The following is a 16,819-nucleotide window of genomic DNA, read 5'->3' as shown; positions in this document are numbered from 1 at the left end:
TCATCATTGTTACATCGCACCCTGACTGGCTCATCTCCTCCCCGAGACCCCTCTGCCAGGGGATCTCCAGTGGCCAAGTCAATAATTTTTAAATGTATAATTCAGTGACAACGATTACATTCTTCAGGTTGTGCAACACTACTGACCCTCTTTTCTGAATGGCTCCTCCTCCATTAGCATAATCTCACTGTCCCCTATCTAACCTTTCAGTTTGCTGCCGTCAGTTTCATCCCACAAAATTCTTTAAAGGAATATAATGTTCAAGACGGACATATTTGTACCGATTAATCCAAACTCTTCTTTAGTTTAAAGAAGGCTTTCTTGGGATATTTTCGGTTTAAGTTTTACATCTGAGCTTAGGGCAATAGTTTCAGAGGTTCATTTAGTCCTGTGAACTCCAGAAAAATCTGTAGTCCATGAAAATGTGTAACTCTCCTCTCTATCTCCCCCACCCCTTTTTGATCAGGATTCTTCTTAGAACTCCTTGATCCAAATAATGTTCGGTAAGGCTACCCCAATGGTGAGGTCCAAAGGAGCTGGCTGTTTTGAGGTCCACTGTGTGAGGCGCCCATTTCTGCGCAGTTGCTTTCCTTACCAGACCCTTGGTGACACAGATGATGAACTGCTCAACTACTCGCCAAGAGTTTGGTGTTTGGAACACCCAAGAAACACGCTAGAAGACAAGTTGATTGGCCCTGAAAACTCTTTGGAGCCATGCTACTCTGCACGCATGGGAATTCAACAACAACTAACAACAAAAGAACACACTTCATGGTTCGTTTTGGTTTTTTCATCTTTTCAAATCCCTTTAAACAAAACAGTGTATTTTTTAAAATCCATCCAAAGAATGGCTCCACTTACATAAGAAATCATTCCATTTGTGAAATAAAAAGAAGCTGTTTTCTAGAGTAGGAATAGCAGTTGAATGGGTCCGAAATGGGTCCGAAAACTCTAAATCTTACTACTTTGTGACCCTGCACAAATCAAGGCCCTTTGTGGGCTATACATGGTAGATATGGATTCAGTCAGCTCCAATTGATCCATCTAATAATCCATGACTTTTCGGTTCCCTGAAAACATGACAGATTATTTTGTAAATAGAATTTTAGCTAGTTTTCCAAAATGGCCAGATTAGCCCTGAATGGTCTCAGTTTGGGGAATTCTTTCTCTCTAATGTCATGATTACTGAGTAACAACCCAAATAGTTATTGATAAATGCATTCATACCTCACAGGTATACCAAGAGATCCCTCCCACTTACTGTACATAAAGAACACTTCTTGTAAGATGCCTACGAATTTCAATTATGAGTTTTCTGCTTGGAGCAAATTACTCTTTCAGTCACAGTAAAAGAAGACATACATTTTCCACTGATAACTATCTTTAACTATCCAAACAAAAATTTCAATGGAAATAACCACTCAAAACACCCTTCATTTAAGTGTGGATGTTAAAAAGCACATACACGCATGCACAAGCCCCCCCCATCTTAAACAATAACTGGAATGATTATTCTTAAAAGCAACTGGAAATAAATGAATGGGGAAAAAAAGAAACTGGATGGTATTTTCTGCCAATGTTTTTCGTAACCTGTCCCCAGTTTGTGGAACAAGAAAGAAATAGGGATGGCAAAAAGAAACTAAGGTTACTTGTGACTCTAAAGTCATGCCAAGGAGCACTGGGGGCACAGTGGTTAAAGTGCAGTGCTAGCCAAAAGGGTGGTGGTGCAAACCTCCCGGTCATTATGCAGGAGGCAAACATGGCAGTCCACTTCATAGAAGATTTACGTCTTAGAAACCCAGTGGAGCAGTTCTATTCTGTCCTACAAGGTCAATGTTAGTCAGATTCAACTTGCCAGGCGTGAGCTTGTTGTTGGAAGAACATGCAACCGTACCTGATTTTTAAAATAGCTTTATGGACATGAATATATTTCCCATCAATTTGAAATTTCAGATCAGCAGTTTCTGGACTATCAAATGCTTGCTTCAGTGACTCTGTAACAGTTAAGAAGTCTTCGTGCTCTGCAGACAACAAACACTATTAACAGAGAACACCGAAAACACAAATGTAAAACTTAAAGGATTAAAAAAAAGAAACTATTACTAGCATGGTGGGTAAATCTATTCTGTTTTATAAGAGAGTTTATGTTTTGATCAGTACATTTCAAAACATTAATATTATAGGTCACCTACATTTATAAACAGAGCTGTTTTGATCAATAAATTTCAAAATATTAATCTTATAGGTCACCTACATTTATAAACTACCAAAAATTACAATGCCAATATTTAGAAAGGCTAGATATCTTTATACTAAGTTGGACATCGAGATATTTATTTTAAGAAATAAAGTAAAAGTGATAGGTAGTCTATAATGATTTGACTACTCTCTTAAAATGTGGAGACACACTAGTGGCACAGCAGGTTAGGTACTGAGCTGCTAACCTCAAGGTGGTAGGTTCAAACACCCCAGCTGCTCATGGGAGAAAAATGAGCTGTCTGCTGGCACAGAGATTTATAGTTTCAAAAAGCCTATATGGGGTCAGTATCAGTTGAAATTGATCAAACATGCAATCAAGATGCACTGATAATATAAAATAATAATAATTTATAAATTATCAAGGGTTGGGGGGGGGGGGGGGGAAGCAGGGAGGGAGGGGGAAAAATGAGGAGCTGACACCAAGGGCTCAAGTAGAAAGTAGGTGTTGTGAGAATGATGATGTCAACATATGTACTAATGTGCTGGACACGAATGATGTATGTATGGATTGTGAAGAGTTGTATGAGCCCCTAATAAAATTATGTTTTTAAAAAAAAGATGCACTGATAATTATTAGGAATTGGAATGCAAAAATTGAAAACAAGGTGTGTTAAACTGGCTTGACTAGAGAAACAAATCCAATGACATTAATATATGTGTAAGAAAGCTTTATATTAAGAAGTAATTATATATTGAGAAAACATCCCACCCCAGTCCAACTCAAGTCCAAAAGTCTGATTCTAGTCCATGAGTCCCTCTTGAGACCCACGCAAGCACATGCAATGATGCAGAAGGCAGGAATATCACAGGCCATTGGGTATGGGTGCAAAGTCTTATGGCTCCAATGGTGGTGGACACATTTCCACAGCTCTTTCCACTATCAGGGTCAGCCAGCAGGAAGGTGAAGGTAGAGAAATAGAGGTTCCCAGGACCTTCCTTATGAGAAGGCCACACCCACAAGGAGGCATCATCAGGTGGTGACCTGATTGACAGGTTAAATTCCACTCCTATACTTTTATGTAGCTTCAAGTGACATGAAATTATGTAACTACCACAAAGAAGAAGGTACAGTAGTTGAAAATATGGACGCGGTGATAGAAATGAAGTCGGAGAACAACTTGTTCATAGCAAATATTTTTTTCCAACAACACAAAAGCTACTGTCCACATGGACTTCTCCAGATGGAATCCACAAAAATCAAATCGACTATATCTTCGGGAAGAGACGATGGAGGACCACAATATCAGCAGCTAAAACCAGGCCAGGGGAAGACTGTGGAACAGATCATCATCTGCTCAGATGGAAGTTCAGGTTAAAGCTGAAGAGAAGGAAAACAAGTCCATGAGTGCTAAAAGATGACCTTGAGCCTCTCCCACCTGGATTTTGAGAATACCTCAAGAACAGATTTGACGCACGGAACACTAATGACAGAAGACTGATGAGCTGTGGGATGACATCAAGAACATCATTTAGGGCAAAGCAAAAAGTCATTGAAGAGGCAGGAAAGAAAGGCTCAAAGGTTCAAAAGAACCTTGTTCTTATGAGAGAGCAGCTAAGGCACATGGGAGAAATAATGAAGCCAAAGAGCCAAAGAGAAAATTCCAAAGGGAAGCTTGAGAAGACAACGTAAAATCTTATAATTAAGTGTGCAAGAGACTAGAGTTAGAAAACCAAAGAGGAAGGACATGCCCAGCATATCTGGAACAACTCAAGAAAAAACCCAAGTCTTGAGTTGCAATCTTGAAAGATTCTATGGGCAAAATATTGAATGATGCAGGAAGCGTCAAAAGAAGACAGAAGATATACACAGAGTCACTGCACCAAAAAGAACGAGTCAACATTCCACCATTGTAGGATGTAGCATAAGAGCAAGAACCGGTGGCACTGAAGGAAGAAGGTCAAGCTGCTTTGAAAACATTAGCCAAAAGCAAGGATCCAGGAATTGAAGGAATGCCAAATGAAATGTTTCAACAAGCTGATGAAGCACTTGGAGCACTTGTCTATGTCAGGAAATTTGGAAGACAGCCACTTGGCCAACTGACTGATAGAGATCCATATTTGTATCCACTCCCCCTAAAGGTGACCAAACAGCATGCTCAAACTACACAACAATACGTCAAATTTTGCTGAAACTCATCCAACCATGGTTACAGCAGTACACTGAGAGTTGCCAGGGGTTCCGGCTGGATTCAGAAGAGGACGTGGAACAAGGGATCTCATTGCTGAGGTCAGATGGCTCAAAGCAGAGAAGACCAGAAAGATTTTTACTTGTGTTTTATTGACTATGCCAAGACATTCAGCTGTGTGGATCATAATAAACTATTGATAACTTGGACAAGAATGGGAATTCCAGAACTTGATTGTGCTCGTGTGGAACTTATACATGGATCAAGAGGTAGTTGTGTGAACCGAACAAGGGAATACTGCACGATCTGAATGCTAAGCAAATCATAAAAGAAGGTGACTTATATGTAGAAGAATATGTCATCAGGATCGGAGGAAGGCTTATTAACAACCTGCAATATGCAGATGACACAACCTTGCTTACTCAAAGAGAGGAGGACCCGAAGCACCTGCCGATGATGATCAAGGATTTCAGCCTTCATTATGGATTACAACTCAAGGTAAAGAACACTGAAATCCTCACAACTGGACCTCTAGGTAACATGCTGATATTTGGAGAAAAAGTTAAAGTTGTCAAGGATTTTGTCTTGCTTGGATCCACAATCGGTACACGTGGAAGCAGTAATCAAGAGATTAAAAGACGCATCGCCTTAAGTTAATCTGCTACCCAAGACCTCTATAGAGTATTGCCAAGCAAGGATGTTACTTTGAGGACTAACGTGTGTCTGACCCAAGCCACGGTATTTTCCATGGCCTCAGATGCATGTGAAAGTTAGACATTGAAGAAGGAAGACTCTATGGGGTTGGTAAAGAATATTGAAAGTACAACGGACTGCTAAAAAGACAAACAAACCAATCTGTTCCAGAAGATGTAGGGTCCGGAGGCTCCTTAGAGGCAAGGATAGCAAGATTTCATCATATCTACTTTGAGCATGCTGTCAAGAGAGACGGGTCTCTGGAAAAGGATATCATGCTTGGGAGGCTCCTGACAAGGTGGACTGACGCAACCATGGGCTCAGGCAGGGGAACAGTTGTGAGCATGGCACAGGACTGGGTAGTGTATCCTGTCTTGCCGAGGGTTGCTGTGGATGGGAACCAATCAATAGCTCCTATCAACAACAACATGAGTTGGAATGAATTGGGTTTTTAAAAAACATTTTGTTGTGGTTTGGGCGAAAGTTTCCAGAGCAAATTAGTCTTCCATTTTATACATATTTTGTCTAGTGACATTCGTTATAACCCCCTCATTGTAATAGCACGGCCCCCATTTCTTCCCTGTATTTCCTGTCTCCGTTCACCTCTCAATCCTGCCTTTCTCTGCCTTCTGAGCTTTATTTTGGGGGCAGTTGCTGCTTTTTGGTTTTGCATGGTTGATTGTTCTGAGTAGCACATTTCTCACGGCCTCTACTGTTTACTTTATAGGTCTGTCTATTGTTTGGTTAAATGACAATCTCCAGGAGTGGGTTATCTGAAAGGTGCTTAAGGGTCTAGGGCATTCCACCATATGGACCCTTAAGACAATATTCACAAAAAGGGCAGATCACCCTGAATTTTGCCACTTTTATAATATTTCTTTTTTGATGCCCTTCTAAAACAAAAGTACTTAAGATTGGTTGAAAGAGAGAAAGAAAGCCATTAATGAGTCATCTTAAAAGTCACACTTTTTAAAAGTTTATTTTTAGTAGTATTATATAGAACTATGCAAAAAACTGAGTTACATAAAGGCTAAAGCATTAGGAAGAGGGAAAACTAAGTCCATTAACATAGTTCATAATATATTAATAAAATCTATTACGCAAATTTAATTTGGGGACATGCATTACCATTGAGAATAAAACATTCTAGAACTTTAGAGTCGCTATCAACAAAAAACAAGGAAAACTTGACAGCCTTATTATCTCTCGGTGGAAGATTCCTTACCAACAGATAGAAGGCGCCATGAGACAGCAGGGGTGGCAAAACAGGCAAAGACGTCGTCCGTGCAGGAGAAGTGGGTGAGGTGAGGCAGAGTGACCGACTGGCCACGACACTGGCCCCACATGTACACATGCCCACTCTGCGTCTTGGCAGCAGAGGTGTGGGCAGAGTGACAGGCTGCAATCTCTACGACCCTGTAGTTTTACGAAAAAAAGAAACACATGTCACTTATTAACCAAAACAATCCTACAGCATACCGTACAATATAATAAAAAAGTTCATGCTTAAAACACCTCAGAAACCCCACGAGTCCCAGCGACATTAGCTACCAAGTGATGGTGACAAAGCCAAAAAGACCCGGGAAAGAAGACCTTCCATATTGCTCATTTCTTGTTCTAGAGTGTCTTTCTGGGTTCGGATGTGTAACACGTGTTGTTGAGGAAAACTTGAAAAAGGGGAGCAGAAACCCAAGGAACTGAGGAAAGTAGGCACGAGCGAAATCTCTTGACAGTTCTGGGAGCTTGCTGTTATCCACCATTCAATGTTGGGCCCCCCAACTCCTGGCAACCCCATGCAAAACAGGATCGATTATTGTGACCAAGATGGTTTCCACTGGCTAATTTGTCAGAAGTAGATCACTTGCACAAAATGCATCCAATAACTGTCATTCAACCCAACTTCCCTCATCCCTTCCCAGAGCTCAGGAGAATTCACAGAGATGATAAAACGTTGGTTCAGGGGGTCATGGACTTTTCAGTATTCCCTTCCTAAGAGACATCAAGTCTGTTGTGCTGAAGTGTGCTTCTTCTTTGTTTGTTGGTTTGTGACTGGCATTTTCTTGGTTATTTTGAGACAGTGCAGGAACATTACAAACAATTTGCACACAATTCTTAATGAATATACCAAAATCCTAACATGGCTTGTAGATATAATTTGTTCCTAAATTCCACTGACTTTCCAGCTTTAAATTTGGAGATAAACGTTCACAAGAGATCATCAAATAACTCTTTTTCAAATGTCGGTGAGTTGTTACGTCGGAAGCCACATTGATTCATAATCTGATGCCACACACACACCACATGCTCAAATGTTCAGCCCTTCACAGCATGTAGCAAAGTGATCAGGAAAACTGGACTACCACAACCAAAGAAGTCACAGAATTCACCCAGTTCCGACATAAAGCCACGATGACATAATGGTTTTCAGACACAATTCTGTTAAAAAAAAACAACAACCCACGGAAACAAACTTCTAAATGTTCACGTCATACAAATGCATGACTGTGACCCCAAATTGCCGGTACGTGTGTTTCGTATTAGGGATTCAAAGACAGTCCAATCTTCCCACAATTCAACAGCTTCAACATCCCACTATTTTCCGCTCCTACCAAAAAATAAACAACCAGTAAATGATTTCACGTCTTAAAAAAAAAAAAAAAGGCACTTACACTTAAAAAAGGGGGTGGAGGAATGAAGTGGCATTTCCTCCTTCTTAAAAATGCTCCTAGAGCTACTAAAAAACTTGTGTTTACAAAATAGTTGATAAAAATATTACTTCGGATCAGTGGTTCTCGACCTTCCTAATACAGTTCCTCATGTGGTGACCCCAACCATAAAATTATTTTCATTGCTAATTCATCACTGTAATTTTGCAAGTTATGAATCATAATGTAAATATCTGATATACAGGATGTGTTTTCATTGTTACAAACGGAACATAATTAAAGCATAGTGATTACCATATATACTCGAGTATAAGCCAACTCGAGTATAAGCCAAGCCTAGGTACCCAATTTTTACCACAAAAAGTGCATTAAAAATGTGCTGAAAATTGTGAATGAGAGGGAGTGCAGAGTGGGGATCCAGGACCCATCTGTGGACAATTGGACATCCTCTTACAGAAGGGTTGTGGGGAGGAAATAAGCCAGTCAGGGTGCAGTATAGCAAAGATGAAACATACAACTTTTCCTCTAGTTCTTGAATGCTTCCTCCCCCCAACTATCTTGATGCCAATTCTACCTTACAAATCTGGCTGGACCGGAGGATGTGCACTGGTACATATCGGAACTGGAAACACAGGGAATCCAGGACAGATGATCCCTTCAGGACCAGTGGTGAGAGTGGCGATACCAGGAGGGTGGAGGGAAGGTGGGGTAGAAAGGGGGAACAGATTACAAGGATCTACATATAACCTCCTCCCTGGGGGACGGACAGCGGAGAAGTGGGTGAAGGGAGACGTCAGGTAGTGTAAGATATGACAAAATAATGATAATTTATAAATTATCAAGGGTTCATGGGGGAGGGAGGGGATAAAGATGAGGAGCGAATACCAGGCGCTCAAGTAGAAGGCAAATGTTTTGAGAATGATGAGGGAAACAAATGTACAAATGTGCTTTGACACAATGGATGCATGTGTGGATTGTGATGAGTTGTACAAGCCCCCAATAAAATGATTTAAATTTATTTAAAATGATAAATAAATAATAAATTTAATAAAATGTGCTGAAAAATGGCTTATACACAAGTATATGCGGTGATCACAAAAACAGAACAATATGTAATTATATATTGTGAAATATTTATTTCAAATGACAAATAAATGAAATTTTGTCTTGCAACATGGTGTGGCGTGGGTAACAGTCTTCACGCCGGGTCCTTGTAGGTGGGTGTATCTGCATGTGGACGGACCTGCCTCGAGACAGATAGATGGTGGCACTAGATGGTGGCTAGATGGTGGAGCGGTGTCTCGGTTCCTAAAACCATCCGAAATATGTGTTTTCCGATGGTCTTAGGCGACCCCTGTGAAAGGGTTGTTCAGCCCCCAAAGGGGTCGTGACCCACAGGTTAAGAACCACTGCTTTGGATTATCTAAGAAGGGAGGTTTAAAAAAAAAGTAAGAAGAAGGGAGGTAACAAGGCCCACTGATCAGACACGGGCGGTACATTCATCAGACTTGACTTTGTTTCTCCTGCTTGATCAGAGGCTGGGCTCTCTTTGCCTTTCCTTTCTCCATTTTCGGCAGGTACATCTTTGGTTTCTTGTTAGCTTCTTCAGCCTGTTTTCCCTTTGCTCCCCTTTTCCTGTTTTTGTCTGAAGATTTATCCTTTCCTGCTGCATTTTTGCTTCGTCTCTACTTGTATAGGCGCAGGTTTCCCTGACAACGTTGCAGATCTCCTCTTAGGCTCCTCCTTCGCCCCTTTGGCCGGGCATCTTGGCTGTGTGGAGGGCACTTGCTGGATGGGACCTGCTACGACTGGCCAGAAAAAGGGGGTAGGAGGTGGGGGGCAGGATGGAACCGGATTGGGAGCCCACCCCATTCTCCCCTATGAAGTGTACTTCTTCAGCAAAGTCCTGGATTCAGAAGTCAACACTCTAAGACTTACTGGGTAAGGCCTCTTGATTTGATTGACCAATGTTGAACGTCGCTTCCAGTAACAACACACATGAAATCAAATCAACATTTAAACAGGCTATGTTCTTTCAAGCGTGTATTTTATTTATTTTAAAGAAGCTTTCGTTGTTACAATCGAAGAATTGTACTCCACTTAGAATTTCAAACTGATGTGGACCTTCTTTTACTGCCCTCCCAAATGGGCAAGAAATTTGCAAGAAGGATGCCAAGATACATTAATGCTTTCCATCCACGGCTGCTGCTTTGAGCAAGGTACATAAGAATCATATCCAACGACATGTTCATTTTGGCTAGTACTTGAAGTCTTTTGTTGAAAGCAAGAATGTGTCCATAGAAGCATTGCAGAGCCAAACACCCTAGCTCTCACAGATGTGACGGTCCCATGGCATGTCACGGCGCAGTTACCTTTCTTTCTCCACCATGATGTGGGCGGGGCTTAGCAGGTTATTCTTATTGCCAGTTCCCAGCTGCCCATAGGTGTTAGCTCCCCAGGCATAGAGTAAGCCCTCATCTGTGAGTGCTAGAGTGTGTGCATAGCCGCAGACGATCTGCAAGTAAATTTACATGGTTACCATCGACAGGAAAAGAGAAAGGGCGAGAAATCATGCTACTTCTCCAAAATGTCATTTCATCACCAGGTATGGACAGACATTCTCTGGGACTTTACATAAGCGCTTGAAAAGCCTGAACCTTAGCACTGTTGGGCTTTTCCATTCGTTTAATGTCCTTGTCAAGACTGTTGTGCCAGCAGCATGGTCTCCTTTCTAATCAGGGGGACTCAGAGAAGACATCGATTAAAGGTGGAAGGCAAAAGGACAGGGTGGGGCCCCGAAAGGTTTATTGAGGAGCAAACCGAAACCTCACTGCCATCGAGTCGTTGCTGACTCAGAGTGACCCTAGACAGCAGAGTGGAATTTTCCCTGTGGGTTTCCAAAGTTGTAACTGTTAACGGGGGCACAAAGCCCCATTTTTCTCCTGAGGAGCAGCTTGTGGTTTGAAACTGTTGTCCTCGTGGATCGCAGCCGAACATGGAACCACTACCAGGCGTCCTCAAACTACGGCCCGTGGGCCACATGTGGCCCGCCGAGGACATGTATCTGGCCCGCCGGGTGCTTGTGCCCCGTTTGGTTTTTTGCTTCAAAATAAGCTATGTGCAGTGTGCATAGGAATTTGTTCATAGTTGTTGTTGTTTTTTACTATAGTCCGGCCCTCCAACGGGTCTGAGGGACAGTGAACTGGCCCCCTGTTTACAAAGTTTGAGGACCCCTGCACTACACCATCAGGGCTCCACAACTGAAGAGTAAGTCTCCAATGGCTCTCTAGTTTGAGTCACAGCAGTCAGACCGGTGGGGCCCACTAACCCCGAGTTGGCCACACTTACCTGGTTCACACACACACTGTGTAAAGCTGCCACTCTCACCGGGGTCAGCTGATTGCCATTGTTTCCCAGGCCCAGCTGACCATTGCCATTGTAACCCCATCCATATACCTGAGAGAGGAGAGGAGATGTTAATAAGAGGCAAGTGGTACATGCAAGCCACCTTATCAAATCAGATACCTTCCCTACCACTGCCATTCCACATCTATCCTTGTAATGACAGACTTTGGCATCAGTTCCTGCTCCCTAACTTACTAGTTGGATGGTTTGGGGCAAGTCACTCATTTCCATTTTATAAACAAGGAAGCTGATTCTCATTAGTACTTACAGTGCATGTTAGGGTACTGCAAAAATGTACTAGAAAGGAAAGTCTCGAGCCACAGTTTAAGTGCCCTGCTGGCACTGCAGGTTACACATTGGACTTCTAACCTCAAGGTCAGCAATTCGAAACTACTAGCTGCTCCGGGAGAGAAAGACGAGGCTTTCTACTCCCATCAATAGTTAGTTAGAACCCCACAGGGCTGTTCTACCTTGTCCTACAGGGTTGCGACAATCCATGCCGATGAGTGAGCCACAGCTTCACTGTGGATAGGAGACACATACAAGCGTTTTTCAGGCAGATGGTAAGTACTAACCCAGAGATACCCTGAAGACGGAGCAGAGAGGAGAGTAAGGAAGTTGAGTAGGAAGTTTAAGGAAAATGCTCCTGAAACTCCCACTGCTGTGTGTTAACCATGGGATTGCTAACCACACAGTTAGCAATTCAAAACCAACAGCCAACCCACGGGAGAAGGCTGAGGCTCTCTGCTCCAACAAAGATGTGTACTCTTGGACTTGACTCAAGAGTGGTGGGTTCGGGCTCTTTGGTTTTTCCAGAAAGTGGATTCTTGAATAAGGCTGTCAGCTTGTCTACTCCGGTGGCATATAGGTTGCTGTGATGCTTGAAGCTGGGTTGCTGGTGTTTCACATCTCAGCGAGGTCATTCCAGGGGAGCAGGTTTCAGTAGAGCTTGCAGACTCAGAACAACTGTAAAGAAGTAACAGGCTGCGTAGTTCTGAGGAATTAACCACTGAAAACCTTATGCGTTTCAGTGGAACAGGGTCAGATAGACTTCCACAAGGTGGTGCGCAGATTTGAAGGTAATAGAAATAAGACGGAGGCAGAGCTGACTTCTCAAAGGAGAGGCTGCCATAATGACATGGATGGAGAAAAGCTTTCAGGACGTCACCGTTAGATTGAGGTCAACTTGCACTTGTGTGAAGGTGTAGGGCTGGGGTCCAACCCATTCATCAGGTCACAGCTTGATTGGCGCCTCCTTGGGGGTGTGGCCTCTTTATAAAAGAAACCCTGGAACTCCCTTCATCTTGCCCCTTGCCTGCCCCCTCACCTAGACTCTGAGTCTGCCTACATAAGTGGCCCCATGAAGGTCACAGACGTGGAGAGTTGTCAGTGCCCCGCCATGTTTCCACCAACCTCAGATCCACGCGAGTCTGCACCCACTGGCCTGGCATCTCTCTGCTTCCCACTTCACCTTTCTGCAGCATCGACCTTTACTATTTGCCAACCTCTAGTCCAGGGGTCAGCAAACTTTTGAGACAGAAGAACCAATCCTGTCCCTCACAATTTAAAAATTATTTAAAAGCCACAAATATATTTTACAAAATATGTAATCACTGTTACTTGAATAATATTCTTTCAGAGCTACAAGTATACACTAAAAGAACTGCATATGGCTCTCAGCTGCGCTTGCCGATCCCTGCTCTACCCTTGCGCTCGTCTATTATTTCATCTTCCCTTTCCTGCCTCCCCAACCCTTGGTAACTTCCAAAGTCTGCCCACTTTATGCCACGGTATTTTCAACGGCCTCATATACACGTGAAAGTTGGACAACAAATAAGGAAAACAGCGGAAGAATCAAAGCAGTTGAATTACAGTATCGGTGAAGAATCTTGCGAAGTACCATGGACCATCAGAAAACAAACAAATCTGCCTTGGAAGACGTGAAGCCAGAATGCTCCTTAGAAGCCAGGATGGTGACATTTGGTCTACCATACTTCAGACATGTTATCAGGAGAGACGAGCGGCTGGGAAAGGACATCATCTTGGTAAAATATTCTAGGTCTCAGGTCTCTGACTTTGTGATGGTCGCACCAGGGTGCAGCTGCCTTAGCAGTTCCCTGCTTCAGCTGGCAAAGCTCACTTCCTACAACAGAGGAAGCCCCTCCATGAGATGGAATGTCACAGTGGCTGCAACAAGGGGCTCAGACATAACAACTGAGGACAGAAAAGGACCTGGCAGTGTTGGTATTTTGCGTACATAGGGTTGCCATGAAATAGAAATCCCTTGAGGGCACCTAACAACATTAACAACAACAGCAACAAAGGATAAATGAGGGTGAAGACCCTCCAGGCAACAGACAGAGGTTCAGAAGACACATAGGGTGACCAGGCTTGAAAAGCTAGAGTAGTAATGGGAAAGACTAGAAGGAAAATCAGGGACAATGTGTAGGAAACATAACAGGGAACATGGAATGTGTCAGTAGGTTTTTCACTCTTTAAGTATTCTAAAACAGATGAATAAGATTAAATCCGCATTTCTGAAAGATCATGCTAGCCACAAATGAAGGAAGATTGGAGTGTCTGAGAGGCATTTAGACCATCTGGTAAATAATTCATCTTTCTTCACCAAAGAGTCAAGAGAGCTCTTATGAAGGAACGAACTATAGCAGGGCCATGGGACAAGAAGAGGGAAGCAGTCATCTAGGGAGCCATAGCCATAACAGAACATGGTGATCCCTACCCTGTTTCCCCCGAAAAATAAGACAGTGTCTTATATTAATTTTTGCTTCCAAAGATGCCCTAGGTCTTATTTTCAGGGGATGTCTTATTTTTTCCATGAAGACGAATTCGGTACACATTTATGGTCTATTGCTTTATTAAAAGAGACTTCGCACTTCCTGTTTTCTCTGGCTGCGCTGCGGCCAACAGTGAGCTGCTCGGCGGTACCCATTGCTACAGTCCAGAGTCCAAAGTTACAGTAGCTTTGGGGGGGCCTTATTTTCAGGGAGGTCTTATTTTCGGGGGGATGCCGTATATTTCAGCAAGAGGCAAAACTGTCAGTAGGTCTTATTTTCGGGGATGTCTTACTTTCGGGGAAACAGGGTATTACCAGAGTGAGATGGGCATGAGGGGGTCTAAGTAACAGCTCGGCAGAGCTTTGACAGGTGGGCCAAGTATGGGGAATAAGAAAGGTCCTGACACAGAAAGACAAAAGGTCTAATTCAAATCAGAAACCTGGCTTTGTGAAGGCACAAAGCTCCCAGCAGTGCAGGGCAGACCAATTGATATAGGTGGGGGTTTTCATGGCCTTGTCCTAGAAGGGAGAAGGGGACATTCCGTTCAGAGAGGTCGTGGCAGATGGCTGCACACACTTCCTCAATATCAGCAGTGTAACGGCTATCAACTATCTGAAGAGAAATTTGGTTAAAATTTATAAACTATGTAATGGCATGTCTCTTAACTTTTAAATTCCATTTCAGAGAATTCCATCTAAAGAAATATCTGTTGGCTATTCAAAGATGCATATGCATAAACACTCATACTGATACCAGTGCAATATCATTTATTAAGAACAAAAAATGGAGCCAACTGAAAATGTCCACCAGTAGATCTGGATGTGGGTCATCCAAACAAGGAATGTTAAGCAGGTATTATAATGAAAACAGATATAAATAGTCTGATATAGACCCAAAAAAGCAACCTCACAGCCATTGAGTAGATGCTGTCTCACAGGGACCCTATAAACAGGGTAGACCTGCCCCATGAGTTTCCGAGACTTTAACTATTTACAATAGTAGTGAGGTGGTTGGTTAGTTTATTGTGCTAACTGGCCAATAAACACATGTGGGGTTAATTGAAGGGCGGAGGGATAAATGGCTCAGTAAACCTCGCCTTTCTAGTTCTCGGGTCTCTTGCTTTGTGATGGTCGCACCAGGGTGCAGCTGCCTTAGCCAGTTCCCTGCTTCAGCTGGCAAAGCTCACTTCCTGCAAGACATCTCCAAGGAGAAGCCACATGGACCTACCTCGATGCAGCCCTGGGTGCTGGAGCAGCCGTGTGGAGACCCCTGCCAGCACTGAGATGCTTACACATTCACTGACTCGGTTTTCCTCTTGCAGTCAGCATCATTGCGTCTGTTTTGTGAGATGGAGGAGGACTTTGTGGATTGGTGTTGGACATATGGGTTAATGGGTTAATGTTGGACTTGTGGGCTTGGGCAGCGCTGGGCTGCGATGTTTTCTTGATGCTCACGTAACCTTTATATAAAACTCTCTCTTATCCATGAGTTTCTGTGGATTTGTTTCTCTACTTACCCAGACTAACACAAGTAGATAGCCCCATCTTTCTCCCACAGAGAGGCTGGTGGTTTGGAACTGCAGTTTTGGGATCACAGCCCAACTTGTAACCACTATATCATCAGGGCTCCTTAGTCTGATATAGATTCCAGTAAAACTTACTAAGTGCTGGGGGAGGAGGGGAAGAGTTTGCAGAATAGCCAAGTAAGCAATAGGTAGAATAGTCTTTTGTTTTGTTTTTTTAAGGTAAGAGGGGAGGTAAAAAAGTATTGCTACTAGAGTAGCAATCCATACAGGTGTTGTTATATGCTGTGGAGTCAATCTTGACCGATAGTTACTGTACATATAAGAGTGAAACCCCGACTGCTCCTGGGCATCCTCGGAATCGTTCTGGGTGAGCCCATTGTTGCAACCACTGTGTCAATCCGTCTCCTGAAGGGTGTTCCTCTTTTACAATGACCCCCAGCTTTGCCGAGCATGATGCCCTTTTCCAGGGACTAGTCTCTCCTGATAACATGTCCAAAGTACAGAAGACAGAGTTTGGCCATCCTCAATACTAAGGACCATTCCGGTTGTACTCCTTCCAAGACAGATCCGTTTGTTCTTTTGGCTGTCCACAGTACTTTCAATAGTTTTTCAGCAACATCCCAATTTAATTGTTTTCAATTCTTCTGTGGCCTTTCTTATTCACTGTACAACTTTGACATGCATAGACTCTCAAACCTGTTTGGCCTACTAACACCTTTTTCAGAAACAAACAAACATGGCACTCCTTTGACAATTAAAAACGTTTGTACTAGAGCCCATAGTCCAAGATAAAGTGTAGACATAACCCTTTGTGGTTTCCCTTTATCATTCCAGTGCCCCACCCCAGGGAGCAATGCTGCCCACTTAGGGACACACTGTTATGCGGAGACTAACAATTCTATGGCTTGGGTCAGGCATACTGTAGTCCTCAAAGTGACCCTTGCACTGCAGCTCTGGAAAAAGGTCTTCTGCAGCAGGCTTACTCAATGCAGTCTGTCGCTGGCTTCTTGACTGCTGTGGGCAGATTGTAGAGCCAAGCAAAATGAAACCCTTGACCGCTTCAGTCTTTTCTTGGTTCATCATGATCTTGTTTACTGGCCCAATGTGAGATTTTTTCTTTCTTTACATCACGTAATCCATACTGAAGGCTGCAGTTCATACGTGCATGAGTTTATGTCAAAGAATATGTGTTTAAACATGTCACTGTCGGTGATCACTAGATGGCTACAGGCAATGTCTCTCCTTAAAACATTTGGCTGACCCCTTGCAGAGGGGTCTCGGGGAGGAGATGAGCCAGTCAGGGTGCGATGTAACAATGATGAGAAATACAACTTTCCTCTAGTTCCTAAA

The 16,819-nt window shown here is 43.0% G+C and overlaps 1 protein-coding gene across 4 annotated transcripts in view; it reads right to left on the bottom strand.

Moving 5' to 3' along the window:
* Positions 1–16,819, bottom strand: part of RCBTB1 (RCC1 and BTB domain containing protein 1) — a 45,083-nt gene that overhangs the window by 9,681 nt on the left and 18,583 nt on the right. For all 4 annotated transcript variants that reach the window (XR_006679985.1, XM_045289074.1, XM_045289073.1 and 1 more), the window contains 4 exons: positions 11,093–11,200; positions 10,117–10,259; positions 6,304–6,494; positions 1,895–2,021 (listed from right to left, as the gene is read on the bottom strand). Coding sequence is in view for 3 of the 4 variants with exons in the window: in XM_045289074.1 (XP_045145009.1) it covers positions 1,895–2,021; positions 6,304–6,494; positions 10,117–10,259; positions 11,093–11,200 (569 nt within the window). In the remaining variant the exon portion in view is untranslated. The remainder of the gene's footprint in view (positions 1–1,894; positions 2,022–6,303; positions 6,495–10,116; positions 10,260–11,092; positions 11,201–16,819) is intronic.

The sequence above is a fragment of the Echinops telfairi genome, unplaced genomic scaffold, assembly GCF_000313985.2.
Source record: "Echinops telfairi isolate 266 unplaced genomic scaffold, ASM31398v2 ScPeMD7_24;HRSCAF=84, whole genome shotgun sequence".
Taxonomy (NCBI): domain Eukaryota; kingdom Metazoa; phylum Chordata; class Mammalia; order Afrosoricida; family Tenrecidae; genus Echinops; species Echinops telfairi.
The sequence above is the reverse complement of the archived record's forward strand: the minus strand, read 5'-3'. Positions and strand labels throughout refer to the sequence as shown.